The sequence below is a fragment of the Podarcis liolepis genome (assembly GCF_965112155.1).
Source record: "Podarcis liolepis genome assembly, chromosome: 18".
Classification (NCBI taxonomy): Eukaryota; Metazoa; Chordata; class Lepidosauria; order Squamata; family Lacertidae; genus Podarcis; species Podarcis liolepis.
The window spans coordinates 1,476,985-1,499,903 of NC_139572.1; the positions used below are offsets into that span (position 1 = coordinate 1,476,985).

General features: G+C 49.0%; 2 protein-coding genes across 15 annotated transcripts in view; one reads left to right on the forward strand and one right to left on the reverse strand.

The window, feature by feature from the left end:
* KISS1R (KISS1 receptor) overlaps window positions 1-22,919 on the forward strand; it is a 290,916-nt gene that overhangs the window by 176,013 nt on the left and 91,984 nt on the right. The gene's annotated exons all lie outside the window — the stretch shown is intronic.
* Window positions 1-22,919, reverse strand: part of TCF3 (transcription factor 3) — an 85,073-nt gene that overhangs the window by 54,888 nt on the left and 7,266 nt on the right. For all 14 annotated transcript variants that reach the window (XM_083483817.1, XM_083483820.1, XM_083483815.1 and 11 more), the window contains exons 2-3: window positions 18,495-18,595; window positions 12,069-12,141 (exon numbers count right to left, since the gene is read on the reverse strand). In XM_083483817.1, the coding sequence (XP_083339943.1) occupies window positions 12,069-12,141; window positions 18,495-18,566 (145 nt within the window). In that variant the 5' untranslated portion in view covers window positions 18,567-18,595. The remainder of the gene's footprint in view (window positions 1-12,068; window positions 12,142-18,494; window positions 18,596-22,919) is intronic.

The window sequence follows — 22,919 nt, forward strand, 5'->3', positions numbered from 1 at the left end:
ACGGCCACCAGACCTCCCCTTTCATGATGTAACCATGATGTAGGTTGGGGGGGTGATATGGGGATGAGCAGCTAATAAAAGTTTGGGGGCTGTTTTGTTCGGGGCTTCCATCCTGTTTCACCTGGTGGCAGGTGGGAGTCCTGTCGCAACAGTCTTCAATAAAGACCAAGCCTATGGTTTTCCCAGCAGTGAAGTATGGAAGTGAGAGCTGGACCATAAAGAAGGCTGATGGCCCAAGAATGGATGCTTTTAAATTCTGGTGCTGGAGGAGACTCTTGAGAGTCCCCTGGACTGCAAGAAGATCAAACCTCTCCATTTGGAAGGAAATCAGCCCTGAGTGCTCACTGGAAGGACAGATCCTGAAGCTGAGGCTCCAAGACTTTGGCCACCTCAGGAGAAGAGAAGACTCCCTGGAAAAGACCCTGATGTTGGGAAAGATGGAGGGCACAAGGAGAAGGGGACGACAGAGGACGAGATGGTGGGACAGTGTTCTGGAAGCTACCAGCATGAGTTTGACCCAACTGCGGGAGGCAGTGGAAGACAGGAGGGCCTGGCGTGCTCTGGTCCAGGGGGTCACGAAGAGGCGGACACGACTAAACAACAACAAGTTTGAGAACCAAGTTATCACTGTATTTATATCGCGCCCATCTGCTTTTGTGTACTTGCCCTGAGATTCCCAGAGGTCCTTTCGTCACCTGATGATGCGTTAACAGGAAAGTTTGCTAAGCTGGGGTTCTGGTCCAAATTTTGCTGAGCGAAACCCCAAACGGTAGTCCCAAAAAATTAAAAATAAATAACCGGCAGTTCATTCACCATCCCTTTTCTGGTTCTGACGTGCCAAACGACGAATGGGTGTTTTGTTTTTAAAAAATAAGTTTACCAAATTTGGAGGGGGGCGTTGAGAGAGAGAGAATTCCCGAGCCGATTTAAAATAGAACGGAGTTTAAATTTAGGTTTCAGGCCAGCTTCCTGAGTTGAAACTGCTGCTCTCCGGATCTGGAATGATCATCAGGTATATAAAAAAGACTTGGCACATTTTGAGACGCAAACTCTCGACCAGAGGAATTTGCCTGGAAGGTCCCCCGTCAAGGCAGACTTGTCCTGCTTGCAGAAGGAACGATCCGTACATCTAAAGTGGTACATTGGTTCTCAAACTTAATCCGTTCCGGAATTCCCGTTCCAAAACCAAAGCGTTCCAAAACCGAGGCGCGCTTTCCCATAGAAAGCCATGCAAAACGGATCGATTCGTTCCAGACTTTGAAAAACAACAATTCAACATGAAATTTACTATCTAATGAGACCATTGATCCATAAAATGAAAGCAATCATCAATGCACTGTACAATGAAATAAATAAGACAGTATTGTGGACGATAAAATTTAAAATGAATTTTTTTTCTTGCCTGCACTGATGATGGCCATTGTTTGGATGGGGGGGGGGGGGTTTATCTACTTCCGCAGTCACACAATCAATCAATCAGTAGCTGAACTGGGTTCCACACAGTCACAAAAACAAACGAACTGGGAAAGCCTCAAAACCAAAAATGCAAAATAAAGAGCAAAAAGAAAAGCGCCAAGCTTAATCCGTTCCTGAAGTCCATTTGACTTCCGAAATGTTCAGAAACCAAGGCGCAGCTTCTGATTGGCGCAGGCGCCCCGGAAATAATAGCAGACAGCTGCGTCGGGGGTCCGGCTTTTGATAAACGTTCGGAAACCAGAACACTTACTTCCGGGTTTTCGGAGTTTGAGAACCAAAGGAACCACTGTACTTAAACCAGTTCTTTGTTGAGAACAATGAGGACTAGAATGCTGATTTATCATTAAGGCAAGGGACTGCAAATTTGATTTTGGATGGCAAAGGTTCTGGGTTCCATCTCTAGCCGGAACTGGGAATGTCCGGCGCCCCCCCAATCTGTTTTATCATAAAACCAATTTATCATAAAACCGATCCACGTTCCCCAATATTCTTCTCGCGAGCTGCCAGTGTGGATTTGATTTAAATCACGATTTAAATCACTAGTCAGTAAGACTTGATTTAAATCATATTTTTTTTATAGAAAGACTCATTCTTGCTGGTATCATCTTAATATTTACAACCAGAGGAAGCCTTCATTTCTGGAGGGAGAATGCAAAGCTAACCTGCGGAACTCCCTGCCACAGTGCAAGCCATAATTTGCTTTTTTTAAAACCCAAGCAGAACCGCTCGCCTATCATATATTAGAGTGCAGTACAGATGTTTTATTTAGGGGGGGGCATCGAAAACAAGCCACCAATCTCCTCCCTTGAGAATTGCCTGTAGATGCCGCGATGAGGAAAAAAGCAAATTCCCCGCTAAAAAGAAGTCAGCAGCAAAGCACAGCGTCGTCGTTCTCCCCCCCCCCTCGCGCTCCCCATAGCAACCCCCAAACTTGGAGTCTTTTCAATATGGCGAAAATCCCATTTTGAAACACAGCCGGACTTTCAAATGCAAATAGCGACAGAGACGGAACATATGGTGGAGGTTAGTTCTTATTTTTCCTAATTAAATGGCACACTGCTGTTTTGTATAACAATGTTAATAGGGCATTTGCAAGCTTTCGGGAGGGAGGCCGAACCGTCTCTCTCTCCCCCCCCCCCATTTTTTAAGAGAGAGGCGGCAATTGGCAGAGAAAACCAAAGGCCGCAAGACACACACAAACCCCGTCCCCGATTTCCCTCGATATCAACACGGTGGTTTGGCACATTCCCAATTTAGGGGTGGTGCTGGGGGGGAGAATAGTCCCCTCACATCCCATTGCCGCTTTTTTTTTTGCAGACCGCTAAAAGTAAAAGATTTTACTTTCTTGGGCTCCGTGATCACTGCAGATGGTGACAGCAGCCACGAAATTAAAAGACGCCTGCTTCTTGGGAGAAAAGCAATGGCAAACCTGGACAGCTTCTTAAAAAGCAGAGACATCACCTTGCCAACAAAGGTCTGTATAGTAAAAGCTCTGGTTTTCCCAGTAGTGATGTATGGAAGTGAGAGCTGGACCATCAAGAAGGCTGATGGCCGAAGAATGGATGCTTTTGAATTCTGGTGCTGGAGGAGACTCTGGAGAGTCCCATGGACTGCAAGAAGATCCAACCTCTCCATTCTGAAGGAAATCAGCCCTGAGTGCTCACTGGAAGGACAGATCCTGAAGCTGAGGCTCCAAGACTTTGGCCACCTCAGGAGAAGAGAAGACTCCCTGGGAAAGACCCTGATGTTGGGAAAGATGGAGGGCGCAAGGAGAAGGGGACGACAGAGGACGAGATGGTGGGACAGAGTTCTCGAAGCTACCAGCATGAGTTTGACCAAACTGCGGGAGGCAGTGGAAGACAGGAGGGCCTGGCATGCTCTGGTCCAGGGGGTCACAAAGAGGCGGACACGACTAAATGACTCAAGAACAACGAAAGCAACCCCCTCCCTTTGGCAGAAACGCCCCCCCTCCTTGCATACCGAATATGGACATCTCCATTGGGTGAATTTTGCAATGGGCATCTACGGTGGCCCCTTGGTTCTCAAACTTAATCCGTTCCAGAAATTCTGTTCCAAAACCAAAGCGTTCCAAAACCAAGGCACACTGCTTTCCCATAGAAAGCAATGCAAAATGGATTAATCCGTTCCAGACTTTTGAAAACAACCCCTGAAAAAGTAATTGAACATGGATTTTAATATCTAACGAGACCATTGATCCATAAAACGAAAGCAATAATCAATGTACTGAAGTCACACAATTGACACATCAGTCGCTGGACTGGTCATGAAAATGAAACGAAAAAGAGCCGTAAAAGCCAAAAAAGCAATATAAATAGCAAAAACAGGCAGACTTCGGCGTAACACTCAAATCAGAAGCATGGCACTCAAAACGGAGCACGTTCAGCTTCCGAAAAAAGTTCGCAAACCGGAACACTTACTTCTGGGTTTGCAGTGTTTGGGTTCCAAGTTGTTTGAGTACCAAGGCGTTTGGGAACCAAGGCCTTGCAAAATACCTTGCAAAATAAAACCCCCTGCGCTTCAATAATGGGTTTCTGAAAATCCCAGATGGAAAAACGAAAGGAAATCCTGCGTAACGAGGTGTTTGGGTTAGCAGGACGGTGAGTTGCTGTTTTGAGTAAAGAAGTTTCTCACGCAACACTCCCTCTAATCTCGACTGGATGTTAATATTCTTTTTTTTAAAAAAATAAATAAATAGAGGGTGTTTCTAATCAGAGGGATCCATCTTGTCAGGGCGGCACGATGGCATCTCCCAGCTCCTGCCAGCTTGGCAGGTTTGGCAAAGTTGGTATCGTTGCAAAGCCAACGCCGAGCGAGGGTGGTGCTTGCCTGCCCTCACTCTGAATGGGCATGACTTCCCCCCCCCCGCCCCGTTTTGTGGGAGAACGCCAAACTCTTGCTGAAATCGGGGTGGGGGGAACGGGGCCTATTTTGTGGCAGCGTATCACTGTCAGAAGGGACACGGGTGGCGCTGTGGGTTAAACCACAGAGCCTAGGACTTGCTGATCAGAAGGTCAGTGGTTCGAATCCCCGCAATGACGGGGTGAGCTCCCGTTGCTCGGTCCCTGCTCCTGCCAACCTAGCAGTTCAAAAGCACGCCAGTGCAAGTAGATAAATAGGTACCGCTCTGGCGGGAAGGTAAACGGCGTTTCCGTGCGCTGCTCTGGTTTGCCAGAAGCGGCTTAGTCCTGCTGGCCACATGACCCGGAAGCTGTACGCCGGCTCCCTCGGCCAATAAAGCGAGATGAGCGCCGCAACCCCAGAGTTGGCCACGACTGGACCTAATGATCAAGGGTCCGTTTACCTTTATTGCTGTCAGATGTGGGCAGGTGGGGATAGACGCAACCGTTTCACCTGATTTTGGGGCAGGACTTTCAAGGGGGGGGAAATCTTTCGGCTGGGGGCCATACTGGGTTGTTGACTGCAATCCAGCAGTGGGAGGGAGGGGGCTGATTTACTAGGGAAATTTGGAAGAAGGGTTTAGAATCATAGAATCATAGAGTTGGAAGAGACCCCAAGGGTCATCGAGTCCAACCCCCTGCCAAGCAGGAAACACCATCAGAGCACTCCTGACATATGGTTGTCAAGCCTCTGCTTAAAGACCTCCAAAGGAGGAGACTCCACCACACTCCTTGGCAGCAAATTCCACTGTCGAACAGCTCTTACTGTCAGGAAGTTCTTCCTAATGTTTAGGTGGAATCTTCTTTCTTGTAGTTTGGATCCATTGCTCCGTGTCCGCTTCTCTGGAGCAGCAGAAAACAACCTTTCTCCCTCCTCTATGTTTAAGCCCACTTTCTCCCAGAAATCGCAGCGCCAAGTCCCAAAACAGCGCCTGGTCGTAAAACACGCTGACCAAAAGGTAAGACAATGTTCTAGTTCTCCTGCTCCCAACTTAAATAGCAACTGTGGCTGTTGCAAGAAGGGTGGCAATTTTTTATTGCGAAGACCTGGAACCCCGGGGAGTCTCAACATGCCAGGACGGGTTGCCAAACCCATTTCATTTACTTGTTATTCTGCGAAAATGTGCCCAGGTTCCAGCCCTCAGTCTGACTTATGCAATGTGCAATTTATGCCATTTAAAAAACCAAATTTTTTAAAAAAACCTTAACGGCCCGGAAGGGTTTTCTGGAAAATGAAATCGACGGGGTTGCAGCCAGTGCTGACCTTACTCAAGAGTAGACCCGCCCAAAAACAACCGGCACGAGGTCTATTAACGTCAATGGGTCTACTTCTGTGTAAGGCAAGGGCCAGATGCAGCCTATGATTTTAATCTTTAGATTGAGCCAACACAAAGGATGAAACGAGGTGTGTGTTTTTCACTTGGGGGGGGGGCAGAGAAGGTGTTGCTTAAAAAAGAGAGTGTTTAACCAGGAGATAACACTCAGTTTTAAAGCGTGTCAACTCTAATTTGAAAAATTCCAGATTTATACGCAATTCAGAACGAGACCAGCGATGCGCTCCTCCGAATTTTGCAGCTCGTGCGAAAATGAACAGTTATGGGGGAACCTGCACCATTTGCAGTAAATGACATTTTTTGAAAAATATCAATGGGCACAAAAACATTTATTATGGAGCACATACAGAACAGAAGCGAAAACATGAGATTGGCGGCCAGGGAATGTGGTCACCTATGGAGGCTGCAAAGCTACGATTGCCACATTTTGAAGAGGAAAAAAAGACTTCTACTTTTAACTACGGATCGCTATTATGACGACTCTTCTTCTAAATACCCTTCCTATACGTAGGGCTTCAGAAACTGCGATACACCACATTTACTTGAGTCTCATGCGCCGTCGAATCTAAAGCACACTGCAATTTTCACAACATCATTTGGCCAAAAAGGGTGAGCAGTGGATTCAAGAAAACTTGGTCTTGCTAGTAGCAAAGTTCTTCACTTTCAACAACAACAAAAGAAGAAGAAGAATACCTATTGCTCCCTCGCTTGCCACGTGAAAGTATTGGGGCTCATGTTCCCCTCTTTGGGAACATCAGTATGCGCAGAACAATTTATTAAACTGTTTCACATGTATGTATGGACTTTCCTGAAGGACAAGGGGAGGGGAACACTTGCCCTCCCAGACTCCTTCTCCGAAATCTTTGAGTCCCAATGCATGGAGATCCATCTCCTGAGGGTCTTCTGGCGATTCCCTCAATGCGAGAAGTGAAGTTACAGGGAACCAGGCAGAGGGCCTTCTCAGTGGTGGCGCCCGCCCTGTGGAACACCCTCCCACCAGATGTCAAGGAAAGAAACAACTATCTGACTTTTGGAAGACATCTGAAGGCAGCCCTGGTGCTGAACTTGAAAGCCCTAAATGGCCGTGTATCCCCGAAGGAGCGTCTCCACCCCCATCATCCAGCCCGGACACCTGGGTCCATCTCTGAGGGCCTTCTGGCAGTTCCCTCCCTGCGAGAAATGAAATTACAGGGAACCAGGCACAGGGCCTTCTCGGTGGTGGCGCCCGCCCTGTGCAACGCCCTCCCACCAGATGTCAAGGAAAGAAACAACTATCTGACTTTTAGGAGACATCTGAAGGCAACCATGTAGTAGGAAGCCTTTTAATGTGTAATGTTTTGTTATGTTTTTATATATGTTGGAAGTGTGGCTGGACAACCCAGTCAGATGGGCAAGGTGCAATAAAAAATTTTCTTATTATTATTACTACTACTAACTACTACACAGAGCCTAGAGCTTGCCGATCAGAAGGTCGGCGGTTCGAATCCCCGCAATGACGGGGTGAGCTCCCGTTGCTCGGTCCCTGCTCCTGCCAACCTAGCAGTTTGAAAGCACGTCAAAGTGCAAGTAGATAAATAGGTCCCACTCCGGCGGGAAGGCAAACGGCATTTCCGTGCGCTGCTCTGGTTCGCCAGGAGCGGCTTAGTCCTGCTGGCCACATGACCCGGAAGCTGTACGCCGGCTCCCTCGGCCAATAAAGCGAGACGAGCGCCGCAATCCCAGAGTCAGTCACGACTGGACCTAACGGTCAGGGGTCCCTTTACCTTTACTACTAACAAAGACTAGCACATCTACAGCTAATCCATCGCGGACATGCATATATCTGCCTATAGACATAAAAACGCAAGGCTGTCGTCACGCTGCATTTTGCATGATGAAGGAAGGGCTTCATCGGCCAAATTAGAGAACTGTCAGGTTGGAAGGGACCCTGAGGTTCTCCCCTGGGGCAATGGAGGAATATGCACTTGCCCCATGCAGGAATCGAACCCACAACCTAGGTGTTATCACGTTCGCAACCCGGGCGTCCACTGTACTGTTAGAGGGTGTATATACGGAAAAACTAATAATCTTTTTTTTTCAAAAAAGGTAGTTTTTATGGCTTTGCAAAACTGAATAGCTGCCACCTTTAAAACGAGCTCACTTCATTTTACTTTATTATTAAGCCAGAGTGGCTGGGGAAAGGCAGAACTCTTTTGCAATGTTTTTTTTATTTTCATTTTTAAAAAGCCCTCCGTTTCCTTAATCACGGGACCATATATATATATTATTTCAGGCATTACTGAAATCCTAGAAAGGGATGAGGAACAAGCTGGCAACAAGCCCCATTTGAAGCTTTTGCAGATCAGGTGAACTTTCTTGCACCCCCAGCTCCACAATAAAGGGCGGAAGAGATTTATACCTAGGTGTGTGCGTACATATAAATATATCTTTCTACGGATATAATCCAGGCTGGCGTTTTAATTCTTTGTTTGGGAGACGAAGGGGGTGGGCAGGGAGAAAGGAGTTGGTCGGGGGGGGGGCGGCGAAGCAACCCTCAGATGCAACGCCAACCTTCCTTTTTGGAGAGAGATCAAAGTGTACCAAATTAACAATTAAAGATGGGGAAAAATCCACAAAGAAGGAAAAGAAAACAGGCGTTTGCTCCCTTGATATGCGGTTGTTGGTTTGGGGTTGTTGTGTTTCCTGGTTTTTGCCCAAAGGTAAGCTGCTGTTTTAGGGACGCAGGTGGCGCTGTGGGTTAAACCACAGAGCCTAGGACTTGCCGATCAGAAGGTCGGCGGTTCGAATCCCTGCAATGACGGGGTGAGCTCCCGTTGCTCGGTCCCTGCTCCTGCCCACCTAGCAGTTCAAAAGCACATCAAAGTGCAAGTAGATAAATAGGTGCGGCTCCGGCAGGAAGGTAAATGGAGTTTCCGTGTGCTGCTCTGGTTTGCCAGAAGCGGCTCAGTCCTGCTGGCCACATGACCTGGAAGCTGTCTGCAGACAAACGCCGGCTCCCTTGGCCAATAAAGCGAGATGAGCGCCGCAACCCCAGAGTCGGCCACGACTGGACCTAATGCACAGGGGTCCCTTTACCTTGATTCTTGCTTTCGTTTTATGGATCTGCGGTCTCATTAGAGAGTAAAATTCATGTAAAGCTGCTGTTTTAGGGGACCGAACGGACTCCCAGAACGGATTAAGGTACCTCTGTACATCCCTTCTTACTGCTTGGAATAAATCGAACTTGCTGTTTCTCTTTCTTTGCGCTGCAAGCGCCGCAAACTTCCTGCATCGCTTGGATTGCGCATTCTGCGCACAAATTACCGTATTTTTCGCTCTATAAGACGCACCAGACCATAAGACACACCTAATTTTGGGAGGAGGAAAACAAGAAAAAAAATATTCTGAATCTCAGAAGCCAGAACAATAAGAGGGATTGCTGCGCAGCGAAAGCAGCAATCTCTCTCTCTGTTCTGGCTTCTGGGATAGCTGCGCAGCCTGCATTCGCTCCATAAGACGCAGACACATTTCCCCTTACTTTTTAGGAGGGGAAAAGTGAGTCTTATAGAGCAAAAAATACGGTGCTTCTTGGGATCTGGGGCACGGAGGACTCCTCCTTCCAGCGATTCTCCAATACCCCCAATGGTGTTTTTTTTGGCAAGGTTTCCATATTTCCGACAAATTCTTGCAATCGTTTTCATTGAGTTACCTATATGGCGATTCTAGCTTTTCATTTGGGGGCGACCATTCCCCCCACAACTGAGAAAAAGCAGGCCCTTTTTCAGTGTTCCTAAGCCATGGGTAGGCAAACTAAGGCCCGGGGGCCGGATCCGGCCCAATCGCCTTCTAAATCCGGCCCGCGGACGTTCTGGGAATCAGCGTGTTTTTACATGAGTAGAATGTGTGCTTTTATTTAAAATGCATCTCTGGGTTATTTGTGGGGTATAGGAATTCGTTCATTATTTTTTTCCAAAATATAGTCCGGCCCCCCACAAGGTCTGAGGGACAGTGGACCAGCCCCCTGCTGAAAAAGTTTGCTGACCCCTGTCGTAAGCAAAAGCTCACCCCTTCATGATATAGGAAACTGATTTTTTGTTTTTTGGGGAAAAGTCAAAATGTTTTAACCCTGCTGCAGACAGAAAGCAGCCTCTGGCTTCCCAGGGGGACCCAATTTTGGGGCGCGACAGCTTCAACAGCCCCACTCGGCCCTTTCCCAGATAGACTGCTCCTGCACATGGAAGCTCCACCTGGCCACAAAAGAGAAGGTTCGATCAAACCTTTTGCTTCCCCTCTTTCTCAGAAAGGACGAGCGCTGCCAAGGCGAAAGGAAAGACTACAGAACCGCTCAGCCCATCCCGGAATCTCAAACACAGCTGGGGCGGTTGCAGCAAGAAGCCCAAATTATTTTGCGAAAAGCATCAAAGCCAGGAGTTGGAGGTTGAAGAAACCTCTTCAGATGTGACAAGCTCCGGGCAGAGGGAGTGGAAAGGGGTGGCCAGTGTGTTTGTGTGTTGTGGGGGTGGAAAGAGAGAGATTACACTTTGCTGCAACCACCTGTAGCTTCAAAATTCGCGAACGTGCACCGACTCGCCCCCACTCCCAAGACACGCACGGGCGAAGACGTCTCAATAAACACACGCCCCGTATTCAAAGCAAACTCCCCCTCTATCAAACAAAGCACATTTTGCTTTCATGCTCAAAATCAAAGGACGCACGAAGACGGGAGACCCCCCCCCCCAAAAAATGTACCTTGAACTTTTGCACCTATGGTGAAAAATAAAAAACGCAGCCTTCTAGCAAACCGTTCTTGCAAACCAGGATGCAAACCCCATTGCCCTAGACCAGGCATAAGGCAAACTTGGCCCCCCAGATTTTTGGGGACTACAACTCCCATCACCCCTAGCTCATAAGGCCAGTGGTCAGGGATGATGGGAATTGTAGTCCCAAAACAGCTGGAGGGCAGAGTTTGCCTAGGCCTGCCCTAGACCCTTGGCCCGGCATTGGCTGCTGGAAGTTGGGGGGCAGAGTCTGGTACAACCTCTGGAAGACCCCTGGAGTTTCCCCATATCCCTGGTCTGAGAAGAGGCATTCTCTGCTCTCGAGAGAGAGGAACGCCTCTTTCTAAAAGGCGGTCGTTCCTTCGACTCTCGGGGTTATTCGTGGGGCATAGGAATTCGTTCATTTTATATATTTTTTCCAAAATATAGCCTGGCCCACCACAAGGTCTGAGGGTCAGATAAAAAAGTTTGCTGACGCCTACGTTAGATAGCAAAATTCATGTTAAATTGCTGGTTTAGGGGTTGTTTTAAAAGTCTGGAACAGATTAATCCATTTTGCATGACTTTCTATGGGAAAGCACGCCTTGGTTTTGGAACACGCTTTGGATTTGGAACGGACTTCTGGAATGGATTAAGTTTGAGAACCGAGGTATAGCACTGTATTTGTAACTTTAAGCCAAAAGGCTGCCTTCACGGATCACATTGCGCTCTGCCTGATGGCGAGTAAAACTTCTTTTTGTTACTTACGAATAAGACTGCGGTGTCTTTATTCTTTTAGGAGGGGTCAAAGGGGTATCACCAGGAATAACAGAACATATTTCAATTTGGGCAAGCCAAATTAAATATGCTTATTGTCTTAAAGAGACTCACACAAGTCTGCAACCAGCTTTCTGTAAAAGGGGGTAATGCACTCTGCTGTATAAAGAAACTTGCTAGAGCAAGTTTAAAAAGGTAAAGGGACCCCTGACCATTAGGTCCAGTCGTGGCCGACTCTAGGGTTGCGGCGCTCATCTCGCTTTATTGGCCGAGGGAGCCGGCGTACAGCTTCCGGGTCCTGTGGCCAGCAGGACTGAGCCGCTTCTGGTGAACTAGAACAGCGCACGGAAACGCCGTTTACCTTCCCGCCGGAGTGGTACCTATTTATCTACTTGCGCTTTGGCGTGCTTTTGAACTGCTAGGTTGGCAGGAGCAGGGACTGAGCAACGGGAGCTCACCCCATTGCAGGGATTCGAACCGCCGACCTTCTGATCAGCAAGTCCTAGGCTCTGTGGTTTAACCCACAGCGCCACCCGCATCCCTTAGAGCAAGGGTAATATTAATCAATATATCCTCTCCTGTTCCCCGCAACATTCCCACATGTCGCCCCTCTCCAGATGTTGTGCCCGAATCCCCGCAACTTCCATCATCACCTCTGATGCTGCTTGCATCATTTATATCATTATAAATTATTATAAAATTATTATTATTATTGCCACGCACGAAGCTGGAGTGCCGGCAACAGCAAGCACAAGACCTCAGGATCCTCGTTTGTGCAACCCTGGAGGACAAAAACCAGAAATACGGGGAGATATATTCAAGCATACCTGATCCTCCGAACTGCGTGCTAGCCAGAGTCGTCGGTCTGTTTTTCCCATTGGCTACTGGCAGCGGGAACATCTGGGGAAGAAGAAGAAGAGGGGGGAAACAGAGTTAGAAACTCAGATATATATTTGCCAGGCGCCAAACAGCTCCTTAAACCACAGTTGCAGTCGCAAAAATGGAAATTTCTGGTTGCCATTTTGGGGACAAGGTGGCTCTAACGTCTTGATTTTTCGTCGTCATCAACCTTTATTCCGGTCCAGGGACCCAACAAATTGTTACAAAGCAATATACAATCCATACAGCCTACCTCCAGGTTAAACAAGCATTTTGTTCAGAATATAGGGATCACTGGTTCTTGCAACCACCGATGAAAACCTTGCCACTGCTAATGTTCTAGCGTTTGTCCGGTCTTCCAATAGGAGCCTGACATAGTGAGCCTCTGATTTTCCCGGGAACGGTACCAGCAAGGGTAATATCAGTTCAGCCCTGGCTTGCTCGTATTTTGCACAGTGCAACAAAATATGTTTTATGGAATCGATGTCTTGAGCAAAAATGGACACAGGTGGTGCTGTGGGTTAAACCACAGAGCCTAGGACTTGCCGATTGGGAGGTCGGTGGTTCGAATCCCTGTGATGGGCTGAGCTCCTGTTGCTCGGTCCCTGCTCCTGCCCACCTAGCAGTTTGAAAGCATACCAGTGCAAGTAGATAAATAGGTACCGCTCTGGCGGGAAGGTAAACGGCGTTTCCGTGCACTGCTCTGGTTCGCCAGAAGCGGCTTAGTCCTGTTGGCCACATGACCCGGAAGCTGTACGCCGGCTCCCTCGGCCAATAAAGCGAGATGAACGCCACAACCCCAGAGTCGGCCACGACTGGACCTAATGGTCAGGGGTCCCTTTACCTTTAAAAGGAAACTTACCAGGAACGTATAATTCAATCCAAGACAGACTGAATTGTGTAATAGTCAGAGGCTCGTACGAGCCTGCAACCAGCTCTCTGCTGTGCATGTAAAAAGGGGGAATGTAAACTCTGCTACATAAAGGAACTTGCTAGAGCAAGTTAGGGAGGATATTAATAAACAATTTGTCCTGTCCTGCCACACCTGAACTTTCCCACAGAGATGTCAGGCGCCATTCTGGCAGCCGGGCATCTTCACTTGGTCGCAAGTGGCCGATAGGTAAAGGTAAAGGGACCCCTGACCGTTAGGTCCAGTCGCGGCCGACTCTGGGGTTGCGGCACTCATCTCGCTTTATTGGCCGAGGGAGCCGGCGTACAGCTTCCGGGTCATGTGGCCAGCAGGACTAAGCCGCTTCTGGCGAACCAGAGCAGCGCACGGAAACGCCGTTTACCTTCCCGGCGGAGCGGTACCTATTTATCTACTTGCACTTTGAGGTGCTTTTGAACTGCTAGGTTGGCAGGAGCAGGGACCGAGCAACTCACCCGGTCACAGGGATTCGAACCGCCGACCTTCTGATCAGCAAGCCCTAGGCTCTGTGGTTTAACCCAAGCGCCACTCACATACCATGCACCACCCACGTCCCATAAGTGGCCGATAGCCGGGTGCAAAATGTGCCTGGCAAATTTTGAACATTGGGGAAGAGGTTACCTAGACAAGGAGAAGGGGGTGCCAGGGTGGGCGGGTACAGGCGGTATTTAACACCTCCCAAAATCTGGCACAGTTTCTCGTCTCTGGGTTTAAACACACACACACACACACATATATAACACAGAGAATTATAAGAGTTGGAAAGGGGACCCTACAATGTCATCTAGTCCAGTGTTTCCCAACCTTTTTTGGGCAAAGGCACACTTGTTTCATGAAAAAAATCTCGAGGCACACCACCATTACAGCCCCGTGACGTCAGCGCGCAGCGTCACGCCGGGAGGGACGCACGAAAGTGTAAGTTTCAATTTTTTCCCCTCCCCCCTTGCCTTCCGCCAAAAAGCCAAGAAAAAAGCCAAGACTTTAGGGCAGCAGGTCGACACGGAAGAAGCTCCTACCTAAGGACAGGTGCGACGGCCGTGTCCTCTTCTGCCACACTTGGCAGCCCTGCCTCACGGTCGTGACTCCCACCCTGATTTCTCCCCGCAGGTCGAGCGGCACAGGCAGCCCAATGTGTCCAGCCCAGACACAAGCCCCGCTTCCCCACTCTAGATCCTGAATGCGACCAAGTGCTCTGGACTCCCAAGCAGGGTGGGAAAGAGGACTCGCATCTGGTAGCCTCCGGGCTCCTCGCCTGCTCGAGGGATGGCATTGCAGGCAAGCTGCCGGCCGTCGCCATCGCCGCCCCCTCATGCGAGTGGACCTGCCCGGAGTGGTGGGCCGGGGGAGGCTCGCTCTCTGTGGGGATGTGGCCCACACGCGCGGCCCCGCTTCCTCCTGCCCAGGGCTGAGCTCCTTACCCGCGATCTCGGTCTCGCGCACGCGGATCCCACTTATTCCGAAGCTCGCGCCACTAGCCGGGCTCTCACACCGTGCCAGGGCGAGGCGGCGCGGCCCACTGACGTCATCGCGGCTCGCTGCCGCCCTCGACTTCCCTATTCCCTCCCCTCCCTCGGGTCGCCGTGGTTACCGAGGACTGCAAGCTGCTCGGGCGAGCGTGGGGCATTAAGTGGGAGAAGGAAAATTAAAATTAAAACTCGCCTGAAGGCCGCCTCTCCGGATATGAAGCTATCTTTCGAATTTTTTAATTTTTCCCGCGGCACACCAGGCAACATCTCGCGGCACACTAGTGTGCCACGGAACAGTGGTTGGGAAACACTGATCTAGTCCAACCCTCCTATACTGCGAGAATCTCAGCTAACGTGGCCATGAAACACAGCCTCCCAAATTCTGCTTTGAAACTTCTAAGGAAGGTTTTTTTTTAAGGACTTCCTGTTCCGCTGCTTTTTAATAGATGGGGTGGGCAAGCAAAATTAAAAAATTAAAAAAACAATGCCCAGGAAATTTCTGCTCGCCTCTAAGTTGCAAACTAATCTGACCACCCCCCTTGCTTTTTTAAATACGCTACACCCCCCCAACAAGAACAAGAGTCAAAGAAGCAAAATCTATTGCTGAAAAGCCGCACAAAAAGCAGACCGCTCTGACGCCGATCAGAAATTTCAATTTATCACCAAGGGTTGAAAGCGAAAATTCGGACACAAAAGTTTAGCTTTTTTTTTTAATGGCCAAAGTTGCAAATGAAGTTTTGACGTACGGAAACCCCAACTTCAACACCCCCCCCTTCAAAAACATTCAGATAAATCGGAAACTGCCCGTGTGATCACAGCAATATAAACATGTTTTGGCCCCAGATCAATGCATAAGCCCATCTCTCCAACTCCAAACACACTTGCAGTCTTCCTGGTCAAAGTTTTGCAGGAAAGATCTGTGAAAATATGCATCTTTGATTTGTTCCTCTTCTGTGCTTTCTATCCAACGCTGGGAAGATCTGGGAAGAGGAATGATTTGTTGTTGTTGTTGAGTCGTTTAGTTGTGTCCGCCTCTTTGTGACCCCCTGGACCAGAGCACGCCAGGCCCTCCTGTCTTCCACTGCCTCCCACAGTTTGGTCAAACTCATGCTGACAGCTTCGAGAATGCTGTCCCACCATCTCGTCCTCTCTCGTCCCCTTCTCCTTGTGCCCTCCATCTTTCCCAACATCAGGGTCTTTTCCAGGGAGTCTTCTCTTCTCATGAGGTGGCCAAAGTCTTGGAGCCTCAGCTTCAGGATCTGTCCTTCCAGTGAGCACTCAGGGCTGATTTCCTTCAGAATGGATAGGCCTGATCTTCTTGCAGTCCATGGGACTCTCAAGAGTCTCCTCCAGCACCAGAATTCAAAAGCATCCATTCTCCGGTGATCATCCTTCTTTATGGTCCAGCTCTCACTTCCATACATCACTACTGGGACAGTGTTATCAAAGCTACCAGCATGAGTTTGACCAAACTGCGGGAGGCAGTGGAAGACAGGAGGGCCTGGCGTGCTCTGGTCCAGGGGGTCACGAAGAGGCGGACACAACTAAACAACAACAAGACTTCCAACATTGGATTTTCACAGACCTTTCAGCACTTTCTGCCCAGACACTGCTTCTGGGAACTGTAGTGTTCCGGCTACGTCCAGGAAATTCCAGACATAGGGCAACCCCTAGCGCTGCCAGTCAGTGTAAGAAATACTGCATTAGATGGACTTCCTATGTTCTGGCTTAAGATCAATTCCACCTGTGGCGCTTTAAAGCATCGTAACCAGACCAGGCTTTTAAGAAAGCAGAGATATTCCCTGAAGTTCGAGGTATGCAAAACCACACCTTTAAATTTTCCCTACACCGCCACCTTAAAACGCAGACAGCCTCCATCCTCCCTTCTGAATCTTTTTACGCAGCGTCAGAAAACGAAACAGATTTGCAAACGTGCAAAGGAAACAAAAAGAAACGAATTGAACAACAGAAGGGAGGAGTTCCTTTAAGTTTCTCCCTCCCTCCCTCCCTCTCTCTCTAATTTCCCATGCAGTGTGGAAAAACCACCTTCAATGCATGCAGCACTAGAGGACTACAGTTCCCATGATGCAATGTGCTAAAACAACAACACATACACACAGAGAGAGCTTGCACAGAAATACCAAAGGAACCAGCTGGAATCCCAAATCTACAATTCTATGCATCTAGGTAAAGGGACCCCTGACCATTAGGTCCAGTCGTGGCCGACTCTGGGGTTGCGGCGTTCATCTCGCTTTATTGACCAAGAGAGCCGGCGTACAGCTTCCAGGTCATGTGGCCAGCAGGACTAGGCCGCTTCTGGCGAACCAGAGCAGTGCATGGAAACGCCGTTTACCTTCCCGCTGGAGTGGTACCTATTTATCTACTTGCACTTTGACGTGCTTTCGAACTGCTAGGTGGGCAGGAGCAGGCACCGAGCAACGGGAGCTCACCCCATCACGGGGATTCGAACCGCCGACCTTCTGACCGGCAAGCCCAAGAGGCTCTGTGGTTTATCCCACAGAGCCACCCGCATCCCTCTATGCATCTAGCAGGCACCAAATTTTGAGAAACCGTGTTAATATAATGTGCAGAATTTAGCAACCCAGGTGACCCCCTGGACGAGAGAAGAGAAAAGAGACCGACGCTGTCAGCTGTCACTCTCTGGGTTGTCTTTTATCTCTCTCCGTGACGTGGCGCCTCTCCCTGGCCTCCTTCCAAGGCTCCTTATCTAAAAAGTCAAGACCACACACCCTTCCAAGGCAGGACACAACGCTCTCCGACTGCACGTCGCCCGCCGAAAGTCCTCCTCCGTTTGGCGTCCCTCAATAAAATCAGTAGAAGGCGCCCAAGAAATTGAAGAATGCCTATTCTTAGAGGCGGCATCCTACTTGAGAAAGGAAAAAACTTCCCAATAGTTTTCCCCAATAGGGGAAAGCCTCTATTTATAAGAGGCCTTTTGAGAGAAGAGAAGGCCTCTTCTTATTAAGCCAGGAATGGGAAAGTCTACAACCCTCTATGTGTTCGTTAGCTCCCTCCTCCCACCCCAGCCAGTATGGCCAGAGACCAAGGATGGTGGAGTTTGGAGTCTAGGCAGGGCTCACAGCTCCCTGGAGTAAACAAACAGCTGGAGGGCGTTGACAAAACGGGAAGGTGTGCCGAGGAGGGAGAACCAAGGGTCTGGAGACCAAGCCTGATGAGGAATGGTCGAAGGAGCTGGGATGGAAGGTGGTGGGGTCTCCTTCCTTGGAGGTTTTTAAGCAGAGGTTGGCTGGTCACCTGCTATGGATGCTTTAGCTGAGATTCCTGATTCCTGCCTGCCTCCCTCCCTCCCTCCCTTTCTTCCTTCTCTCTCTCTCTTTCTCCTTCCTTCCTTCCTTCCTTCCTTCCTTCCTTCCTTCACTCTCTCTCCTTCCCTCCTTCTCTCTCTCTCCTTCCTTCCCTCTCCTTCCTTCCTTCTCTCTCCCTCTCTTGCCTTCCTTCCTTCCTCCTCTCTCTCTCCCCTTCCTTCCTTCCTTCCTTCCTTCTCTCCCCTTCCTTCCTTCTCTCTCTCTCGCTCCTTCCTTCCTTCCCTCTCTCCTTCCTTCCTTCTCTCCCTCTCTCCTTCCTTCCCCCCTACTTCTTTCCTTCCCTTTTCTCTCTCTCTCTCCTTCGTTCCTTCTCTCTCTCCTTCCTTTTCTTCCTTCTCTCTCTCTCTCTCTCTCCCTCCTTCCCCTACTCCGCCCCCACCCTCTCTAAGTCTTCACAACAAGGAGACCGTAGCAATTACGCGTCCCCCTTGATACTGCGACGAGGAACAAACAAGTTGGTACCCGCAACCGCTCGCCTCCTTGCGAGTTGCCTCCGTCCGACGCCCTCACTCCAACACACCCTATCCAGCATAATGCCATCACTCCTTTTGCCACTGCTCCCTCCCCTCGTGTCGACATGTGCATAACCCCCCCCCCCCCCGCAAAAAGACAAATAACTAGAATCTCACTTACCATACTGAAATCCAACAGGTCACTGAGCTCCTTGTCAGTCCCGGCTGCGGCCATTCTCTGCTGCTGGTTCATATTCCCCCCAGATTCAAACGTAGTCCGTCCTTTTTATTATAATTATTCCACACCGACAAAAAGGAGGAGGAGGAGGGGAGGAGGAAGGGATGGGAGCAGAGAGGAGAGGAGGGAGAGAAAGAAAAAGAGATTTGTTTATTTTTTTAAAAGTTAAAAGAATATTTGTGAAACGGAGGAACAAAACCACCCAGAAATAAACATTTCATTTTGCAATACTATCCCCTCTCATGCAGGGATCTGCTTTCAAATCCTCAACAAGTGAGTTATTGAATGGAGAATGGAGGATCGGGGGGGGGGGAGATCGGTGGGTGCAAATTTCACCCCCCAAAACACTATTTCCCCCCAAATGTTCCACCTCTGATTTCTGGGCCTGACGGACTGCGAGGTGACGTCTATAGTTCTCCCCCCCCAAAAAAATTTTTTTTAAATAGTTTTCTCTTCTAACACAGAGACAAAAACATAAAAGAAAAACATTACATTGGACACAACATAAAAACTTAACAATAAAAACACACAAAATAAAAGAAGAATTTTCTTCTTCTTATTCCCCGGCGTATTTACATTGCTAAAAGACTTCCTGGACACCCTCCAATCTGGATTTCATCATATCACATATTTAGCAGTTCCCAATTTCATATTTATAACATCAGTATCTGGTGGGACGCGGATGGTGCTGTGGGTTAAACCACAGAGCCTAGGACTTGCCGATCAGAAGGTCGCGGTTCGAATCCCCGCGACGATGGGGTGAGCTCTCGTTGCTCAGTCCCAGCTCCTGCCAACTTAGCAGTTTGAAAGCACGTCAAAGTGCAAGTAGATAAATAGGTACCGCTCCAGCGGGAAGGTAAATGGCGTTTCGGTGCGCTGCTCTGGTTCGCCAGAAGCAGCTTAGTCCTGCTGGCCACATGACCCGGAAGCTGTACACCGGCTCCCTCGGCCAATAAAGCGAGATGAGCACCGCAACCCCAGTCAGCCACGACTGGACCTAACGGTCAGGGGTCCCTTTACCTTTTTTATCTGGTGACGTCCACAGTTTTTGCAGGGGTGGGTGGCAAATACGTGAAATGAAAACAGGATTTTTATTTTTACAGGAAGGGAAGGGAGTGAGAAAGAGAGAGCACTTCTATCTTGGGTACCTTTTGAGTCTCTGCGTCAAATGCCTTTGGCCATCCTTGGAAAACCGAGAAACTATCACTACTCAAGAGAGAAGTAAAGGTAAAGGGGCCCCTGACCCTATTAGGTCCAGTCGTGGCCGACTCTGGGGTTGCGGCGCTCATCTCGCTTTACTGGCCGAGGGAGCCGGCGTACAGCTTCCGGGTCATGTGGCCAGCAGGACTGTGGATAAAATATGGCAGATAGGATTCTACGACGTGGTGTCTTAAATGTCCAGATCCAAGGATCCCCTGATGGTGGAGACGTCGGGCGTCATCCTGGCACCCGGGCGTCTTCACTCGGTCGCAAGCGGCCAAAAGCAAGGTGCAAAATGCGCCTTGCAAATTTCGAACGCCGTGGAAGAGGTCACCCAGAGAAAATGCATCTTTCGGATCTCCAGCACTGGCACGGACACTGGGAAAAAGCCAAGGTGGGCACAACGTTGGAGACCCCCCCCCTGCTCTGGCTTCTAGGGTTGTCAGACTGCCAGGTGAGCTTGAATTTCCAGGTGAGCGAGAGGGTCTTTAACAATGACAATAAAGGTATTAAGTATGTCCCACAGAGGAACTTACGGTCTTCAAACAAAAACATCTTGGAGGTCCCGGGCCACAGAGAGGTTAGGCTGGCCTCAATCAGAGCCAGGGCTTTTTCAGCCGTGGCCCCGACTTGGTGGAACGCTCTGTCCCAAGAGACCAGGGCCCTGTGGGACTTGACATCTTTCCACAGGGCCTGCAAGACAGAGCTGTTCCACCAGGCCTTTGGCCAGGGCACAGCCTGACTCCCTCCTTTGGCAATCCTCACAGAACTCCAGCCCAATGGTTGCCATCAATTTGATTTGAATTAATTTTATAATGAAATGATTTTAGAATGTTGTACTATTTTATTGTTGTTAGCTGCCCTGAGCCCGGCTTCGGCTGGGGAGGGCGGGATATAAATACAATTTTTTTTTTAATTATTATTATTATTATTATTATTATTATTAAGAGGACTGTGCCTGCAGCATGCAAGCTTCAGTGTGGATGGAACAAGCCGCAAAGAATTGCATGGACTCTCAGAGTGACTGGCTGCACCCCTCCCCCGCTTCCCTTCTCCCAATTAACCTCTGTCTCCAAAGATTAGTGGATGGAGGGGAGAAGAATCACCATGGCGCACCCCTGGGTGTTACCGACCGGCTGCTTTTCTGACATACACATGTATTCGGCCAGTGTGTACTTTACGCTTCAGCGTGGCAGGAACAGGCCGCAAAACATTGCATGGACTCTGAGAGTGAGTGGCTTCTCCTCTCCGCTTCCCTTCTCCCAATTAACCTCCGTCTCCAAAGTTTAGTGGGTGTAGGGCATAGCTGTCAAGCGTCCCTTATTTGGCGGGACAGTCCCTTATCCCAGCGCCATGTCCCGCTGCTGTCCCTTATTGATGATGTCCCTTAAATAAGCTACTGAAGGTAATGGGGCCCTTTCTATGTCCAACTGTCCTTTGTCAACAACAAATTGTTGCTTTTTGTGTGTCGAATATATGCTATATGGTAATTTATGGACCTCATAGGTATCTAAAGCCATTTGCACGCAACAAAATATGTATTTTATCAAAGTAATTGTTGATCCCTTATTTTGGCTGCTGATCCCTTATTTTCAAATTTGTAAGTTGACAGCTATGATGTAGGGCTTCTTCCTTTTACACATATTTGCACGAGAAAACCTACACACAACTACAGAATCAGATAATCCTTTAATACCGTGCACACCTTACCGGTGTCAGTAAGACCACCACCCCGCACAGGAATATTATAAATATATATTCCCTGGAACACTTACGTCCAGCCGGAATGAGCCCTTAAAACTCCGATAATGGGTTGTTCTCCAGAGCCGGTCCAACTCAGAATAGACCCATTAGAGAAAGAAAGGTATGGCTCCCTTGCTTTCCTTACTCAAGAGGAGAAATGAGTTGGCCACAGCCCAATACCCTATTGCAGGCACCCCCAAACTTGGCCCTCCAGATGTTTTGGGGACTACAACTCCCATCATCCCTAGCTAACAGGACCAGTGGTCAGGGATGATGGGAATTGTAGTCCCAAAACTTGGGGAATGAGCATAGCTCAGTGTCTCCAAACGTAGGCAGTCCCAAATTCAATGCTCACCATCTCCATGTAGGGCAGGCGGGGTGGGGGAGGGAAGACTCGCACCCGAGACCCTGGAGAACTGCTGCCAGTCAGTGTAATAAATAATAATAATAATAATTTATTATTTATATCCCACCCATCTGGCTGGGTTTCCCCAGCCACTCTGGGCGGCTCCCAACAGAAGATCAAAAACACGATAAAACATCAAACATTAAAAGCTTCCCTGAACAGGGCTGCCTTCAGATGTCTTCTAAAAGTCAAGTAGCTGCTTATTTCCTTGACATCTGGTGGGAGGGCGCCACCACCGAGAAGGCCCTCTGTCCGGTTCCCTGTAACCTCACTAAGTCAGGCAGAGAGGCAGCGACGGGCCCAAAGTCACACGCAGTGAGCTTCAGGGCCAAGGGGATATTTGAACCCGGGTCTCTCAGTTCCCAGTAAGTCACTCTAAGCCCTAAACCATACTGGCTCTCTGATTTTCCCATCAGCCACTCTGGGCGGCTTCCAGTACATAGAAAAACAGAATAAAACTTCAAATATTAAAAGCTTCCCTAAACAGGGCTGCCTTCAGATGTCATCTAAAAGATAGTTGTTTATTTCCTTAACATCTGATGGGAGGGTGTTCCACAGGGCAGGGGCCACCACAGAGAAGGCCCTCTGCCTGGTTCCCTGTAACCTCTCTTCTCACAGGGAGGGAACCGCCAGAAGGCCCTTGGGAGATGGACCCTGGTGTCCGGGGTAGAGACGCTCCATCAGGTATACTGGGCCATTTAGGGCTTTCAAGGTCAGCACCAACACTTTGAATCAGGGGTCAGCAATCTTTTTCAGCAGGGGGCCAGTCCACTGCCCCTCAGACCTTTGGGGGGGGGCAGACTATATTTTGGAAATAAAAATGAACGAATTCCTATGCCCCACAAATAACCCAGAGATGCATTCTAAATAAAAACACACATTCTACTCATGTAAAAACACGCTGATTCCTGGACCGTCTGTGGGCCAGATTTAGAAGGCGATTGGGCCAGATTTGGCCCCCGGGCCCTAGTTTGCCTACCCATGTTTGAATGGTTCTCAGAAACGTCCTGGGAGCCAAT